The sequence below is a fragment of the Amblyomma maculatum genome, chromosome 1, assembly GCF_055883805.1.
Source record: "Amblyomma maculatum isolate TAMU_Amacu chromosome 1, ASM5588380v1, whole genome shotgun sequence".
NCBI classification, from domain to species: domain Eukaryota; kingdom Metazoa; phylum Arthropoda; class Arachnida; order Ixodida; family Ixodidae; genus Amblyomma; species Amblyomma maculatum.
This window is the reverse complement of record NC_139344.1, coordinates 365,600,788-365,619,085: the sequence shown is the minus strand read 5'-3', so window position 1 is coordinate 365,619,085 and position 18,298 is coordinate 365,600,788. Positions and strand designations below refer to the sequence as shown.

The 18,298-nt window shown below is 45.6% G+C and overlaps 1 protein-coding gene across 1 annotated transcript in view; it reads right to left on the bottom strand.

The window, feature by feature from the left end:
* Nucleotides 1-18,298, bottom strand: part of LOC146208022 (sodium-coupled monocarboxylate transporter 2-like) — a 56,143-nt gene that overhangs the window by 3,757 nt on the left and 34,088 nt on the right. Inside the window, exons 8-14 of the mRNA XM_084591706.1 lie at nt 15,010-15,098; nt 14,497-14,606; nt 12,929-12,996; nt 10,786-10,872; nt 10,105-10,274; nt 2,894-2,997; nt 812-909 (exon numbers count right to left, since the gene is read on the bottom strand). Coding sequence (XP_084447832.1) covers nt 812-909; nt 2,894-2,997; nt 10,105-10,274; nt 10,786-10,872; nt 12,929-12,996; nt 14,497-14,606; nt 15,010-15,098 — 726 coding nt within the window. The remainder of the gene's footprint in view (nt 1-811; nt 910-2,893; nt 2,998-10,104; nt 10,275-10,785; nt 10,873-12,928; nt 12,997-14,496; nt 14,607-15,009; nt 15,099-18,298) is intronic.

Here is an 18,298-nt window from a genome sequence, read left to right as displayed (position 1 = left end):
AGCCAAAAAAGAGTGTTCAAAGAAAGTGTTCGTTCCCTAGCCGCTCCGGCGGGGTGGTACAGTGGTAAAGACGCTCGACTACTGTCCGGAATACCCGGGTTCGAACCCGACCTCGGCGGCTGCGTTTCGATGGAGGCGAAACGAGGAAGCGTCCGTGTGCTGTGCGATGTCAGCGCACGTTAAAGATCCCCAGGTGGTCGAAATTACTCCGTAGCCCTCCACTACGGCTCCTCTTTCTTTCTTTCCACTTTAACTCCCACCTTCCTCCCTTCCCTTACGGCGCGGTTCAGGTGTCCACAGACACAAGTGTGACAGATACCGCACCTTTCCCTTCCTGTGAACCAATTATTTATTATTCGTTCCCTAGCCACGTCGCTGCTGGCCTTACAGGGAACAAAGCTAGCGCGAGTTTCTTTTATAATTTTCCAGATAATATTTTGATTTAACTGTTAGGCCATCCACGAAATGACCTATACGGTCTGTAGAATTACACAAAAATTGCATGTGATGTAAGACGCCAAACGTATTTTAAAATACGGGGTTGAAAAGTACATAATATGGAAGGAGATCTAGTTTGATGTTGAGAAACTGACCGCTACATAAAGTTCAAAGTGACAAAATGCCATGCACATTTTCCCCCCTTTCTTTGGAAAATACATAGGAGACTACATACAGTGTATAGGCCAACCTGTTCTCTTTTGTTATCATCTTAGCTAAAAACGCATTGCTAGTTAAACAAAAAACTTTTCTTTCAGAATAAATCCGTAAGTAACCATACCCAAGAGACCCCATTCAAAAGCGGTCAACTTACCAAGCCATTATTATAATTGGTGACGCCCAACTTTTGCCAAAACCCAATAAAACACTTGTTTATGTGCGTCTTCTCCGCTTTGCGCTGCTTGTGCTCGCCTGAAATCAGTCATTAATTAAGCAAACGCATTACAAACATACTACAGAAAAGCAATCACAAGGCTGTTTCATTATGGCAAATAATAGAATAAAGGTGTTTTTCCAACATTGGCTGATATCAAAAGAATACATGAATTTTTCAAACTGTGCAGAGCTGATCGGATCAATATAGCCGTACGTTCAACACAATATACGCCAAGCTAAATGCTTCGTCGTAGGCTATGGCTTACAAGAACTATCAGGGCAAGTTTTTCTAAACGGTTTTACTGCTTTGCAGATTACAAAAAGAAGAACCACCACCTCTACTTCTTTCCCCTTCAAGAAACAAAAAACAAAATCACAAAAAGGACGATATTCAAAAGCATGCCTTCTAATTTCGAGCAAGAATCATGACAACCTCACCGATTGCATCTTTGCTTGCTCTAAATGAAATAATTTGAGTTATTTGCATGCTTTATTCTATTGTAATCAATCTCTATTTTATTCTACCTCAATACCTGTTTGTTCTAATTCATTTGTGTCCATTTTTGCTATATTGCTGCTTAGCCCCAAAGGCACTCACTACAAACAAGGAATCCATTATTTTGTATTAGCCGACAATACTCTAGATCATGTTAGTCATCTACGTGATTATCAAATTTTTCTTATGAATGTTAGGCGGCTGCTTTGGTGCTGTCTTCGCTTTGCGCTGTCAAAATGATTGTTTTATAATATGCTGCAGTAATTCAACACCGTTAAAGGGAAAGCCAAGCGCTCTGCACACCTATGCCCACGATGGTTTTTATATACAGTCTTGAAATCGTCCATTTCTCTCGCTAAGACGTAGCAGTTGCTGTAGCGTGCGCCGTGGCTGACTTTGACTCTAATATGAAACGAGAGTGAGATAACGTTATTTCGCACCCTTCGCGGGGCCGGTTCAGCTTCAAATGGTTTCTTAGAGCCGGAGCACATAGCGTTACCGTTGACCTGACATGGAGCTGGAATCTATTATCTGGCAATATAGAATCAGCACTCAATGTGACACAGAAATATGTTTTATGTCACTGCTTTCCTAAGCTGCTACCAAATTTTTGCAGGCATCACCTATGAGAGCAAGGCTTATTAAATTTCAAAGACTACTAGTGCGTTTTCGTATTCCTGGCTAAAACCACCCGAAAACCATAGAAAATCTATAGCTGAAATTTATCCGAACGTTTTTATTAAAACGTCTACCTGAGGCGAACATTACCCGACGAATATATAACGCCTCGAACTGCGAAAGCAAAGGAAGCGGGAGAGGCTGCTTGTTGAGGCATATTAATTAGCAAAAGCGGCGATGATGAAAGCCGATCTTCTATGCTCAATATTCTATGGCAGACTATGCGGCCGTGCTCCTGTAGTTATAAGCGGCTAATGGGGAAGTGCGCTGAAACAACGAAAACTGCCATCATAATTGTATCCGCTGCTTTACTATATGTACAAAGGTCGGCAGGGACAAGACTACGTCTAGCAACCTAATTCCGTTGCTTTGATGAGTCCGGCCACAGTGAGCCGTTCTATATAATGTTGTAGGTCTTTCCCGAAAGGCATTTTATGTTTACGCATTTTACAACTGTCAAGAGAAAGTATACATTTCTTTAACTTTCTGTGGTCTCTTTTTAAATGGTGCTTCGCATATGGCCACAGAATCTTTTAATTTGAAAAACACTATTCAAAGCACGAGCACATAATAAGGGTTCAGCAATCATTATTTCCTCGCGGTATCATATAACGGTACATGGCAGCAGTCATGAAGATCATATCAACGCATTCTGCCTCATGCTCTTTGAGAAGTCTGACAAAGACAATTTTCACTGAGAGCTAGAAAATTTACAAAGCCCACATCATGTAAAGGTGGGCCATTGAAATGTATAAGGACCATGCAAGGTGTCCCATTCAGAAAATGAGCAGGCGCTCTACGGAAGCATGAGCGTAAGCCCTCCCGCTATGAACCAATATTACGTACCTGTGGCAATGCTTGTTAAAACTCCAAGCACAACTGTACCGCATGCACTAAGTAAGCAGCTCCAAAACGGCGACAACTGAAGCAAAGTAGCCGAGTCCTGCGACCTGCGAAATACACAACCACACACACACACACACACATATATATATATATATATATATATATATATATATATATATATATATATATATATATATATTATATATATAATGTTAGAACCTCGCTTCAATGCACTGAGCAGCACCTTTTCTCACGCGAACTTCAGCGCACCTGGTCTCGTATTTACCACGCTAGACATACGACTAACTACGACCCAGTTCTGTACCATCTGCCACCTTCCATTCGCATTGCACTGCTCAACGCATTTTCATTTTTTCCTTGTCTCGTAGTATTTCAAACGGGACCCAGGTCATTTTATTCTGCATCCCCTGAGCAGATCTGGCTTGGTACGACTTTAAATGCTCCGTTACATATCACACATTGGGGATTTCTCCCCTGGTGGGACTCAGACATGTAAGTCACCGACGTTTGCTGCGGGGGCTAGCCTACCACAGAATTTTTATCCACTGTAACCGTCATTGCACCCACCACCATTTCGGTGGTGGACGATGGCCATTGTTGAGACGCGCGTCTTTCTCTCCCTCTTCCTTTTCGTTCTTCTCTATTTTCTCTTCGGTCTGCACGAGGCAGCGGAGGTGACTCAGCTACGTAGCCAGTAGCAGGCCCGTGCATTTTCTTTTGCTTCTTCCTACAGCCACAGCAACAACAACAACATATCACACACTGTTTGACCATTCCGAGGCTACTGAAGATTATTTTATACACAATTTTGACAATAACTTTCAGCCACTACGTTATAATTTGCATATTGCCACGTGCCTAGCGCCGCGCGGCCGCCGTGCTGTGTGCCGACGAAGACGAAGTGGATGTTAGCTCGAGAAGTGCGCTGGTGCTGTACTCTGTTATCGGGGCTAGAAGCCGACCTTATTCTCAGGTCCTCGTCTACGTGTACCTTCACGGCTCCCTGTGGCTTGAGTCGTAACACTGGTGGAGGTGCCATTGATGATCTCTTCCGTGGACGACCCGACGTGGCCGCCTCTCGTAACCACTCCTGTTTATCGTGCAAGCCGGCACCTCCGAGGCTTGCCCCCCGACGCCTTCCTTCTTGACGAAGAGCATCTAGATTACATCCTACCTATGGCAACGACACCACCCGCCCGTACCACGACTGTCCCTTCCACAACTTTGTCCTGTCTCATACTTCAGACCCCACGTACCCCTAAGCCATTTCACGGTGAGCAGTTCGAAGATGTTGAGAACTGGCTCACTCGCTGCGAAAGGGTCGCGACGTTTAACGGCTGAGACTACGCTGCAAAAATGTGAAACGTCTACTTCAGCCTTGAAGACGCTGCCCGGACATGGTTAGAGAACCGCGAGGCCACATTCTCTACATGGCCAGCCTTCCGAAGCCAGCTCCTCGGTACGTACGCCAAAAATGACTGCCGGGAGAACGCGGAGCGTGCCCCGACCTCTCGAGCCCAACGTATGAACGAAGGGGTCACAATGTACGTTGAAGACGTTATGCCTCTTTGCCATCGCGCCGACCCGTCTATGAGTGAAGAGAAGAAGGTTCGGCACATGATGCACGGCGTCAAAGGCCAGCTTTTTTTCCGGCCTCGTGCGGAACCCGCCCACAACCGTCGCGACGTTTCTGGATGAAGCTGTGATTATGGAGAAACTGCTACAGCAGAGATGCAGTCAGTACGCTCGGCTACTTAATTTCATCTCCGCACTACTGCCAACTGAGCGCACCGACTACAATCCCGGGGCAGATCTGAGCTACCTTCGCGACCTCATTTACCCCGTAGTATTGCGAGGAGCTGCAGCAACTTCACGGAACGTTTCCCCCTGGTATGGCTTCTCTGGCCAGCGTCATCCGTGAGGAGGTTCAGAACGCACTTACGCCACCGATAAGTGCAGTCGTTCAACCGCCGCCCCCGGGCTTCACCCAGCCGCTGACTTAAGCTGAAGTCACACGCCTCCCAGCCCTGTTTCCTACTCCTGCGCCTTACACTGCACCTGATGTTGCCGTGCACACTACGGAACCGCTACCCCTCTGGGCAGATCGGCGCCAGGCGCCCTGAAGACTGATCTCTGGCGCGCGGCAGATACCCGCCCTCCTTGCTACCACTGTGGCGAAGCAGGTCACCTCTACCGGCGGTGCCCTTGTCGCCAGATGGGCCTGAGAGAATTTTCTTTCGACAGCCCTCGTTCACAGTCTGGTCAGTGGCCTCAGGACATCGCTGAGTACGTCACCCACCATCGCAGTTCCCCGCATTCTCCTCGTCGTGAGTCGCGCTTGCCTTCGCCTCGCAGCTCTTCGCCCTCTTGGTCACGTTATACCGCTGCATACCGTGGTTCTTCGAGCCCTCGTCGGGAAAACTAGCTCCGAAAACCTTTCGGGGCGAGGCCGCCGCACACCGATTCGCCGCAGAGCTTGCATCACCGCACCACCCGATTCACCCCGACGTCGAACGCCGAATTCTCGTTCAGTTTTCGCTGCACAGACCAGATAACACCGACGTTGTCCACTTCGCTGATCAGTTATCACCGCCGTGTCGCCTAAATCGCTTCGACGCAGACAACAGAGCTGCCACCGAATTTCCACCGCCGCACCGCTCGCGTCACTCCGACCTGCGTCGACACTGAACCGCCCCGACGCCGACCACTCAACTGCCGCCCAGCTTGCGCCGCCACATCGTTTCCTTCACTCCGAACCGACGTCGACATGCCCTGCTAGGGGCCGGATGTCCCTGGACATCCCTGTTATCGTCGACACGAAGGAGGTCAATGTTTTAGTTGATACGGGACCCGATTATTTTATCCTTAGCGGGCGGCTTACAAAGACACTGAGAAACGTTATGACGCCATGGCACGGACCAGACACGTGCGGCAGGAGGACCTGTGGTTGTTCCACTGGGTATGTGTACAGCCCGGTTTACAGTGCGAGACTGTACATTTGTCGCAACTTCCCTTGTTCTACGCGAATGCACTCGCGATGTTATTCTTGGCATCGACTTCGTGAGCACGGGGCCACTATAGATCTCCCGAATCACTTGGTGACATTTTCCTCCAAACTGGTCACAGAAAAGCATAAGTACCGTGCGTCCCACTCCACGCTGCGAGTCGCCGATCATAATCTCACAGTGCCACCACGCTCCAGCATCCTCGCCAGAGTGACTTGCGACGCGCCACATCACGGCCTCCGGGTTGTTGAACCTAATGTCTCCCTTTTACTCACCTTGGGGGTTTCTGTAGCAAGAGGTATTTGTTTTCTTCGTGGCAGTGAGACAGAGGTGTTGTCACCAATTTCCCCAATGAACATCGATATCTGTTCTGTGGCACCGCCATTGTTTTCGTCGACCATCTGCAGGAATTTGCCGAATGTTTTGCTTTTGAGGAAGTTAAGCCTAGCATCGAACCGGATGCCGTACACGCTATTGACATCAATTCTAGCCTTTCCGCCACTGAGAAGAGACAACTGCAGGATCTATTGCTGGAGTTTCGTGCGTGCTTCACGTCTTCGTCCAAAGTGCAGCAAACGTCGGTCATTAAACACCGGATTATCACGCATGAAGGCACTCGACCTATACATCAGCAGCCCTATCATGTGTCTCCTCGGGAGAGACGCTATCCAACAGCAAGTCAAGGAGATGCTTGCCGACGGCATCCTTCAACCTTCAAGCAGCCCATAGTCGTCGCCTGCAGTCCTCGGTAAAAAGAAAGGCAGAACACTTCGTTTCTGCATTGACTACCGGAAGCTTAACAGTATGACTAAGAAAAATGTCTATCCGCTGCTACGGATCGATGACTCTCTCGACTGACTTCGCCGAGCCAAGTACTTCTCCTCGATTGACCTCAGAAGTGGTTATTGGCAAATCGAAGTTGATGAGGGACCCTGAGAAAACTGCCTTCGTGACACCAGATGGGCTCTATGAATTCCGCGTCTTTCCATTCGGGCTCTGCTATGCTCCTGTCACCTGCCAGCCTATGATGGACACTGTGCTCACAGGGCTGAAGTAGCAGACATGCCTTGCTTATCTCAACGACGTGATAATCTTTTCGCCGACGTTCACGGAACACCTGCGCCGCCTGAGAACTGTTCTCGAAGCTTCGCGGTCTGCCAACCTTTCTCTCAAGCCTCAAAAGTGCCACTTCGGATTCACCGAATGGAAGTTTCTTGGGCGCATCGTGAGTGCTCACGACATCCTTGCTGACCCTGAGAAACTTATTGCCGTTCCTGCCTTTCCCGTCCCCGCCTACAAAAAAACAGTCCGACAATTTTAGGGGCTGTGCTCCTATAATCGCCGCTTTATCAAAAACTTTGTACAGATGGCCAGCCCTCTGACACTTCTGGCTCGAGATGATGCACCATTTTCCTGGGGCGCCGAGCAGCAGATGGCTTTCGATGAGACGACACCGGCTCCAGTCACCCCCGATCCTGGTACATTTCGACGATGATGCCGACACAGAGTTACACACGGATGCGAGCAACGTAGGCCTTGGTGCCTTTCTAGTTCAGCACCGAGGCGGGGTCGAGAAAGTAATTGACTACGCCAGCCGTGCACTTTCCCGTGCTGAGTAACTATTCCACCACCGAAAAAGAATGTGTGGCGGTAGTATCCCGTACCTCTATGGCCGACCACTTCATGTCATCACTGACCATCACTCGTTGTGTTGGCTGAAAAACTTAAAGGATCCTTGCGGCCACTTAGCACGTTGGGCATTGAGCCTGCAGGAGTTCGATTTCGACATTATTTATAATTCCGACCGACACCGCTGCTGATAGCCTGTCCAGCGCGCCCATCGACCCTCCTTCGTCAGATCTCACTGACGACGATAGCTTCCTCGGAGCAGTCACTACGTCCGACCTCGTTTCTAAACAGCGTGCGACGCCGAGCTGCGACGGATCCTCGTCCACCTTGAAGGTGGGCACCCTAAAATACCCCGGTATCCTTCTCGGGGGCTGTAATCGTACTGCCACAGCCGTGGGGTGCTTTATAAGAAGAATTCTACTTAGAGGGCAAAAACATGCCTGCTAGTGATACCGGCTGATCTAAGGCACGAAATCCTCCTGGCCTGCCACGACGAACTAACTTCCAGTCATCTTGGCTTTACACGCATCCTAAACCGAGTCCGGCAGAACTATTACTGGCCACATCTTTCTCCGAGCGTTAAACGTTACGTACAGACTTGTCGACAGTGCCAGCGGCGCCTAAAGCCCGCGCTCAAGCCATCCGGCGTGTTGCAATCTATCGAGCCACCCCTCACCATTCTAGCAAGTGGGCATGGATTTTTTATGCCCATTTCCTTTATACTCGAACGGGCACAAGTGAATCGTAGTCGCCACGAACAACTAAACACGCTACGCTGAAACGAAGGCTCTTGCCCGAGGTACTGCCGGCGAACTTGCTCCATAGCATAATACAATACCAAATGTACAATTATGGTTCGCATATTTCCCACTGAGTTTTTTAGCTAAATATTTAGGATAGATATTTAAATATTTTTTTTTTATCTTATCGCGAACTGCTTTTGTCGTGGCTGTAGGAAGAAGGAAAGGAAAATGCACGGGCCTGCTACTGGCTCTGCATCGGAGCCACCTCCGCTGCCTCGTGCAGACAGAAGAGAAAATAGAGAAGAAAGAAAAAGAAGAGGGAGGAAAAGACGCGCGCCGCAACAAGAGCCGTCGTCCACCACGGAAGCATTGGCGTGTGCAATGACGGCCTACAACAGAAAAACAATCGGTGGCAGGCTAGTCCTTGCCGCAAGCGGCGATGACCTACCTGTCCCAGCCCCATCAGGGCCAGGATCAGCCACCCTTCACCACCTGCTCCCGATGTTCAAAGGTACCTCCAAATAACACACAATGAACAGTGCTATAGCGAACGTGTCTTTCTGTTTGACACACTTCTCACTTGAGTCCTACCACATTGTCTGCGGAGGACTCTTATGACCGTACAGCTGCAGCAACTATTTAATTACTTCCACATGCGCCCTGTGTATTTCATTTATCCTGATATAACTGCAGACGATTCTACTTATTGAAATCTCTTGCGTAACATTTAAAGGTTTTTACAGGCGTTGGTTCTGTTACGTCCAATTCCTTTTTTTATTCTGAATAAAGGATTTAATGTAGTCTGTTCTACACTAGTCGTTAACAGAGTGAGCCTAGTCATCATAAATTCCGCTATATCTTATTCCTGTGCCGACAAGCTGCCTTTTTCAGTACGTATTGTCATTAGATTTCGGCTCCCCAGCTTTTGAAAGCTATAAATTCCAGTGCAATGACCGCGGATTACAGTAGAGACTAATACAGCAGCTTTACTCACAATGTGCATTAGATTTGCAGCCCTACAATACCATGTAAATTTCATAATTATTATTGTTGTTGTGGCATTTTATTCAGGAGGTAATTCACTACGTTGCGCTCAGATAAAGATCATCCTTCCGCACAATCACGTCGTTTGCATTTTATGGCATATTGGGAATTTGTTATCCTTTTCACTTCAGATCACTACACATGAACAGTGTACGTGCATTTTGCTTAGCAAGCTGCCAAGATAACAGTAGCACCACCTGTCTCGCATATTTCACTGGTTAAAGCTTTACTGAGACCTTTCTGACGCAGCAAAATACCTTGATGGGTAGCTTGCATACTTCACTGTGTTGAACAAAATACAACAACAAGGCAGCTATTTTCTTGTGGCCTAATAATATTTTCCCTTTGTATCTAGGCGTTGAAAACCGCGAGCTGAATCGAATGGCGTCGTGAAACGCCCCTTTCCCTACACCTGCTCACATCTCTCACTCATGTCATAAAGTTATGTTCATACAGTTGTATCTGTGACAATATTTCTGTCGGATGCGAGTTGTTAGTCTGCGTCCCAATGGCCGTACCAGCACGCGCAAGCGCATCATGTGCTACACCTGCTCACATCTCTCACTCATGTCACAAAGTGATGTTTATACAGTTGTATCTGTGACAATATTTCTGCCGGATGCGAGTTGTTAGTCTAAGTCCCAATGGCCGTACCAGCATGCGCAAGCGCATCATGTGCGTCTGCGTGCAGGCGTATGGGGTTGTACGTGTTAAAACTACACGTATATAGATTTATCAGCATAATTTCCCCAAGGTAAATTCTCCGCACCTTGTTGATAGACCGGTTTTGGCACTTGCATTGTTGAAAATGAACGTGTCCTTTTCCGCGCAGTAGCGAATAGACACGGGCATGAACGGTGGACTGGCGCCGGTGTGAATCGCCTTCCACATAGCCAAGAGTTGAAAGCCGAGAAGCAGGAGCGTCGAGATCCCCGCCCCCTGCGCAGTTGGAGAAGGCACATGATGAAAGGTTCTGCTCTTCAAAAACATTTTTGATCTTCATGTGCAGATATATATCCTTTATTTCCGAGCCCCTTTTTTCCGAATTATATTTGATGCGTAAGAGTATTGATCATAGTCTTGAGATGTAACCCCCCGCCTTCCTTTCCTATTCAAGTATTTTACAGACCAATACTTCGCCTAAAATATAATCACAATATGTCTTTACTACATTTCCCGCTGATTCTATTGCAAGGCAGGGAGTTGTAATGTAGATATAATTAAAGGCCGGCGAAAAGAGGAAGTTACGGAAAAATTACGGGTAAAACTGGTCACTACTGAAGGCACTAATACTAGACAGTACTTGTCGGAAGGGACAGTAAACGATTGTTGAAATCTTTTTACAATGCTATTTCGGCAGCTTGAGCCAGAAACTCCTTAATAAATATTTTTAGCAGCGAGAAGCATGAATGAAATCAAGTCAAGAAAGTAAATTTTTCACTTCGCTCACCTTTGAATGTACGAAAGGAAACGCAATCGCCAACAGAACCAAACCGACAAAAGGACCCGTGGACGCGGAAAAGACCACCATTACGACCTGTGGCAAAAAGAACATGTTTGCGGTTTTTTGTTCGCTTTGTGAATATGATATAAAAAGAGAACTGCAACAAGTTCTTAAAGCCTGTACTGCATCACTTGCTCAAACTATCGACTTCACCGAAGCTCTTCCCTCCAATTTCTAAAAAACAAAAATTCAACACAAATGCTTGCTTGAGTGCAACTTGAGTAAAGGCTATGCTCGAATATACATTTTCGGTTTCGATAGCCTAAACAGTCTGCTTTCTTGAATCATAAGTACACTGCTTTTTTTCACATGCTCACATGCATACTGGTTGTCCGCTACAAAAGAGACTTACAAGCTCAGTTTTTTTTACAATGTTTTTGGCTAAGAATGTAGAAATCTATAAACTTGACCGCTAAATTAACCGTAGAGGTTAGGAATAACGTATTTAATCAGATTTTATTAGCGTGGCTTTGCTAATAAATCAAATTTTGAAAGCATGACTTAAAACACAAGAGAACACAAATTCTACAAGTCTGATGTTACCCCGTATTTCTGCGCATATTCTTATGAGGCAGATTTTTCTGTAACACCTTTATAAGCGCCAGCGTACGTCCGAAGACATAACGAACGAGAGGAAACATAGCAGCGCTAATTTTAGGGTTTAGCTTTTCTGTCTCCTCTCACTCGTCCCGTTTTTATTCATGCGCTTATATTTCATATTCAAGTAAGAACCAGCATACATTCCCAAACTTAGTCTCTTCTTAAGCGATAGCGGACACACGTTGGTACGCGCTATAACCTGTGATGTTTTAGTTCTAGCTTTTAAATATACTCAACACTGATCTGGACTAGGAGGTGTTCAATGCGAGGTCATTACAATAACTATAACGTCAATGGCGCCAAATTCGAAGTCCTCGATAAGCTGATCAAAGCAAATGGGAGGAAGTAGATGGGCTTCGTTTCAAATAATAGCTTTCAATAGCATAACATGGTGCAGACTTGGGAAGTCACTCGTGCACCTTTATGCCGATAACGACAGCCTTGTTGCCATAGCATACTGATTTTTAAAAAATTCAACAAACAGGTCTCAGCGGTGTCAGGTTGCGGCTCTCACTTTGAAACACATCGATCATATGTCAATTTCTATCACATCGCAACAGAATTCTCTTTTCATTAAGAGCTCTGAAAACGTGACCATTCAAGATTCTGGAATCACGTCGAAGCGCACTCCAGGTCTTACAACTTTGGCGGGAATACATACTGTAGGCAGAATATGCCGCTCATTCTGACCGCTCTCTCGTTATGGGAAGCTCATTTATAATTTTGTTAGCCCGGATTGGAGCCATCACGGTTATCTTTAAACGTAGTGTAGGGGACATGTGTCGGGTCACAGCACCTAATTGTAAGGTAATAAATGGCGATTTAAACTTAGGAAACGCTGTACAGTAGCGTTCTGCCGCGTTTCTTGCCCTACTTCATCCAAAGTTTCCTTTGCCATATGCTTATATTAAAAAGAAAGAACCCCTCTTTAATTTCTGCAGTTCATGCATGCCTCCTGTCAATATTTGTATTGCTAACGCTAGTTGTAAAGTTATTGACACCAACGAGAAACATTTCCCAATAACACTAACAAAATGACATATAATGTTTAAGTGGTATAAAAGAAGCTTCCCTGTACTTGGCTATATTTCAGCAAGAGTGGTTGGGAAGACTTCTAATCTTCCACGAGTGCTAAGCAGGGTCTTTATCTCCAAATAATGACTATAATACTGACACTTCCTTTGAGCCATTGCTAATTTCGTGTGTCAAGAATGCACCTCTCTTTTTTCAGCCTGAAATTATTCAGCATAAGGATTGGCAACTTGACCCTCTTTTTGAATCGAACACTGTTACGAATAGCGCATTACTTTAAGATTAAGATCATGAACTGCATCAGGTACCACTACTTGGCCTAGGTTCGTGCAGTGCTTGGGAACGAGATTTACCTCATTGTTGCCTTACTAATTTTTATCGTTCAAAACCGCCTGCGAGAAATTTCATTACTTAGAAACGAACATACAGAGCAGAATAAAAAGAATGAAGTACTTGCCCTAATAATCGACCCCATGTAGACACAAATGCAGCTGTACATAGTCATGATTGCGCCGAGGAGGAAAGCTGTAGTGAAAAAAAAAAAAAAGCAGCGCATTGATTTCTAAAGTAACATATATGTAGCCAAGCAGTTGCATCTGAAAGATGCTAAGCCGGAAGCAGTGGAAGCGGGAATTGCACTGCCTCCCAGAAATTGTCCACTTTACACAAAACAGGAATAACCGGCCGGCAAGCAGCCCTTATCAGCTAGTGGTTGAAGTTGCATAAACTAAACTGTTGGCAAGATATTCATATTCTACACTTGCTGCTACTGATTTGATGATGTGACAGTACTATACAATAGAAGCCTGAATCGTTGGCTAGTAACGTTGGTACCGCCTGTAATTGTAAGCAGGAAATTAAGGTATCATAACGTCTTCATATTTAGTTCTTATAGAGCATAAACCAGGGGAGCTGACACGTTTTATAAAATATAATACAACAACTCGCACATAAAGGCACCTTTTTGAAATAAAATATCTGCATTACTTGTTTGAATAATCATTTAAAATTATTTGCTTTTGTCTCTATTCTAAGCGCCCATAAAAAACAATTACAGTGGAGAAGAGGGAAACGATCTAATACAAGTATAACCATAATTTAATTTGCACAGAGTCGATCTCGGATATCTGGAACTGTAAGATCTTCCCCTTGAAAAATTCCTTGCAAATGTATAGGGCTGGTGTTCGTGTTTTTTGAACTCCCTTTCGGCGGAACATTCGGTATATCGAACTGCGCGCCGTGTCGCTGTAAAGTGCCTCTGCTAATGCCGCACCCACGATCAAGTTTCGCGCGCTGAGCCTGCCTTGCGCAGTGACTGACAAATCTGCTGACGCTGTTAAAAAACCTGAGGATATGAACGCCGAGTCCGCTTAAAAACGGCATTCGGTTTTGAGTGCTTGTTTTTAATGCGGCACTGCTGTCATACAAGGAAGCTGGCATTGGGGCGCACGGATCACGCGGTGAAGCCAGCTGTGCTGAACTAAAGCTTGCGGTAGATGTGACGTGACCTACTTCACAGATGAAGGGACGGAGAAATCAGCCGCACTCTATTTTAACTCATTACATTTTTAATTAGACTTCCTAATACCAGTGGTGCCTTTTCCCAGGGCACTGTGCGCATGCTTTTATGCGAATGTTAACCCTAACTGCACTTGTACAGCGCGGCCCGAAATGCAACAGCATGGTATGAGCACCGACTTGCACCTCGAGGCACCAACCTACCCCTATCAAATATTTAGACGAGATGTTCAGGTCCGCGAAGTGGCGCGTTAAATTTCGCTCAATTCACCCCTTTTTTGACGCTTGGCGCTCGTACGCTTCGTCGGTGGGATGCCAGTGCACCGGGGAGCAGTCCATCACTGCAGGAAGCGTGTCGCTGATGTGTGTACAACGCATTCACGCTTCAGGGCTACCGAGGAACACACAATGTTAGCATTTTTTTTGTATCATATTATCGATATGTCGAACTGTTTCGACATTCATTTGCAGTCTTATATATCCGGGATTGAGTATAGTAACACTTACCTATGACTCGTGTAACCCACTTCACATTGGAGCTGACACTCTTGAAATGTGGAGACAGCCCATCAACGTAAACGACAGCAGCCTGGGAGTTTATGACTGACGAAATTGTACTGCACGGAAAAGTAGGCGTATCAAACAGGGCGCTCGCCAGAAAATCATGCTATCAAAAACATGACGCATTTAAGCTACGATCTTTTGCGAGTACATTGCCCATTAGTATACTTATATTTGGGAATCATGAGGGAGCAGAAAATGAAGCCTACTAAAAATTTATATATCCAAGAAGAGGTGGAAAGGAAACGGAAAATAAAGCAGAAATAGTTTTTCTAGTCTCTTAAGCATGAACAGACTTTTCCGCTTGAGGACTAACTGGTTTTCCAACACCAGTAAACAAAAAATTTAGTACCTAAAGCGTAGGCTGCCACAAAAGAGGAGTGCTAAAAAATTGCCTAAACTTCCCCCAAACCTAAGGCTTGAAATATAGATATATGGTGCAACGTGACTCGTTCTTGCCTTGTAGCAGCGCTGACAACAGCAGCAAGAAAGAGGCCAGTGAATCCCGGAAACTCCACCAGGTGGGTTTTGACGTAAAATGGCAGTATCTGTGGAAGTAAGCGAATTGCGTCCATAGGGTTAAAAACACTTCACGTACCCGGTTTGCTGGCAATGAACCGACAGTTCACGACCTGGTCCTAAAGAAAACATTACACCAAAAGTTTCGTCGTCTATACATTAGGAATTTGGCTTCAAGTTTAAATCATTCATAAATGACTCGCGATAATGTCTCTCGCCGGCACCTTTTTCTAAAAACATACGAGAAATGACTCCTATTAGCACTTGCATGCTTTCCCATAAATTTGTAGCAAGAAGCTCCGCGTAGCTTTAACATATGGAATAAGAACTTCATGCCTGAGCATGCTGAACCCAGCTTCAATGAGGCTCATGGGACACATGCGCCTAGACGGATGACTCCTTTTTGAAGCAACGCCTTCAAGCGTGGGCAGAAAATAAAAAAAAAAAGTGTCGAAGACGCACGCTACATATGTGCGATCACTGAAGGCCAATATGGCGGAAACTCGTTTTGCCAGCTTCACTAGAGAAGTTCGAATACAAAGCAAAAAAAAGGTGGCAATATTTAAGTTAACCGAAAACAGAGACCAGGAAGCAAAAGAAGTGTTAATATTTATGTTAACCGAAAACAGAGACCACAGAATTCTTAAATATTTTGTTTGAAAGGTTACGAGAAAAAAAAATCCCTGCCTGTAATGAATTCAAAATGAGAAAGTCCAAAATAAAAATCTCCGCAAAGAGGCATTGGTACAATGTTCGACGACGCTTATTTGCTATGTCCAGAACTCCCTGTAACACACTGAACACTGCACACAGAGTGCAGTAGTCGACGGTGTCAAAGTCTACAGGATATGCCAAAAGAAGCGACCTCCGTTGTGTCAAAGAGAGAGCCAAATTACACCATTTTTATGCGTTCAAAGAAATATCCCAAACGAATACTTAAAGGTGAAACGCTTGCACGCGCGTGTTGGACAGCCGGATAGCAACGGCGAAACAAAAGCGCAATAATAAAGACAACCCTGACGGGTTACAGAAACATTTCGCAACTCTAGCGATGTCAGCTGTCAAAGGACGTGGTCGCAGCAACGAACACTTATGGTTTGCGTCAGATATAATTGGCTCTGCTGCGTTGGAAACATGCTACATCGTGCGCGAAACGCAAGCTAAAGATATGTTTTCAACTATTTCATCTGTTTATAAAACTGAAAGTTCATATTACAATACGCTATTTTCCAAAGCATGAAAATAAGTTTACAGCTCGTAGCAATGCAGCAATTGTTCTTTTTATGAGGAGCCGTTAGGTACACTTTTTGAGTCTTACGTTTGGTTTGGTTTGGTTTGTGGGGTTTAACGTCCTAAAGCGACTCAGGCTATGAGAGACGCCGTGGTGGAGGACCCCAGAAATTTCGACCACCTGGGGTTCTTAACGTGTACTGACCTCGCACAGCACACGGGCGCCTTGCTTTTCGCCTCCATCAAAAAGCGCCGCTGAGGCCGGCATCCAATCCCGCGTCCTTGTGCGATGTCAGCGCACGTTAAAGATCCCCAGGTGGTCGACATTACCCCGTAGGCCTCCACTACGGCTCCCCTTTCTCTCTTTCCACTTTCGCTCCCACCTTCCTCCCTACCTTAAGGCGCGGTACAGGTGTCCACAGAGCAGATGTGACAGATACTGCGCCTTTCCCTTCCTGTGAACCAATTATTATCCCGTGTCTTTGGGAACATTAGTCGAGCGCCATAACCACTGCCCCCTCCCCCCCGCCCCCCCCCCAACCCCCCCGCCCCCGGCGGAGTTATAATGCTTTGTGTTTCCTTGTGAAACCTAAAGAAGGCGGTGATATAAACTTGCAAACATTTCGCTTCAAACTAACACTTTTTTATTTTTCGGTCGGGAGAGGCTCAGGTCACGTTATACGCAAAATCGTTTTATTTAAAATGAAAATGCAGGTTGGTATCGAATGAGAAGGGGACGCAAAATCAGCTTCTATAAAATGTTTCTAATTTATACATTGGTCCCACTCGTCAATATGCTTTTTAATATCACGATTTATTTTTTTCGTTTTCGTATTGAGTACACCATTGATTTGTCTGTTTACTGCGTACTATATTGATGTGACATCTTTTGGCTCCTTATTCATTTAATATTACAACGCTTTAAACTTGTGCAGTACATACCTCAACTCTTACAGCGCTGTAGTGTTAAAGGCCCCGTTCTTAAGAAAACATGGCGTTGTCGGCGTTGGCATTTCTGCAGTTGTGTAGAAAAAATGACGACCAAGGTAGAATAGAAGAAGGCGGCAAGGCCGGCATAGATCGATCAGAGGGCTGTGGGTCTTCACAATAATACATGACATAGCTGTAGCTGCCAACCAAGGTTGCTTCATTGGGATGGCGATCGAACCCTTGACATCCTTTCATCCAGAGTTAGCCACGCTATCCTTGGCCACACCGTAAATTCGCACCATAGGTTAAATGGTTTTTTTTATCTATGTCGGATGTTTTTCATATGTGTATGCTAATGAGATGCTTACAATAATAGCATTTGAAAGTAAGGGAGCATTAATTAAGCTCGCCACAAAGTACACGTACGTGAACTGGGACCCCCAAGGCCACTGCAGAGAGCAATTAGCGCTGTGGCAAGATGCCTAAAAGGCAGAGCTTGAGTGTTATTCTAACCTTGTTAACATCGGCTTCAACGTGGCGTGTGACTAAACAGAATGGCATGTGCCTGTAGGGGGTGACGTATTCACGGGGGACGACTTTGAGACATCCGAATCGAAAACAAAAACTGGTGAGTCAAAGCTGTTTTGCCTCAGTTCATTTTTGTCGAGCTTGTACAGCAACACGCTGCCTTAGTTTGTTTTTCCGCAGATATCTTTAGGCTTTTAAGGATATGTCCAACGACGCCCAGGATGTCGTTGGAGTTGGGCCTTTATGGCTAACGAACACGCGTGTGACATCAGAATTTCCTCTTTAAAAGCAGGATATAGATTATCGCCTTTAACGCTCCACCGTCATATTGCCACTATCATTAATTCACACTTTTTTTTTCACAGTCACATGCCCATCGCTCCTTATATTCTCACTCCCGAGCGCATATTTTTTTTATTTATAGAACCTCAAGGGCCCTCAGATGGGACATTACATGAGGGGTGGGCACTTGAACGGCGGTTAACAATGGTTTCTGTGAAGGGATTACAAAGATGATGAGGCTTCTTCGATGGCAGTCTTG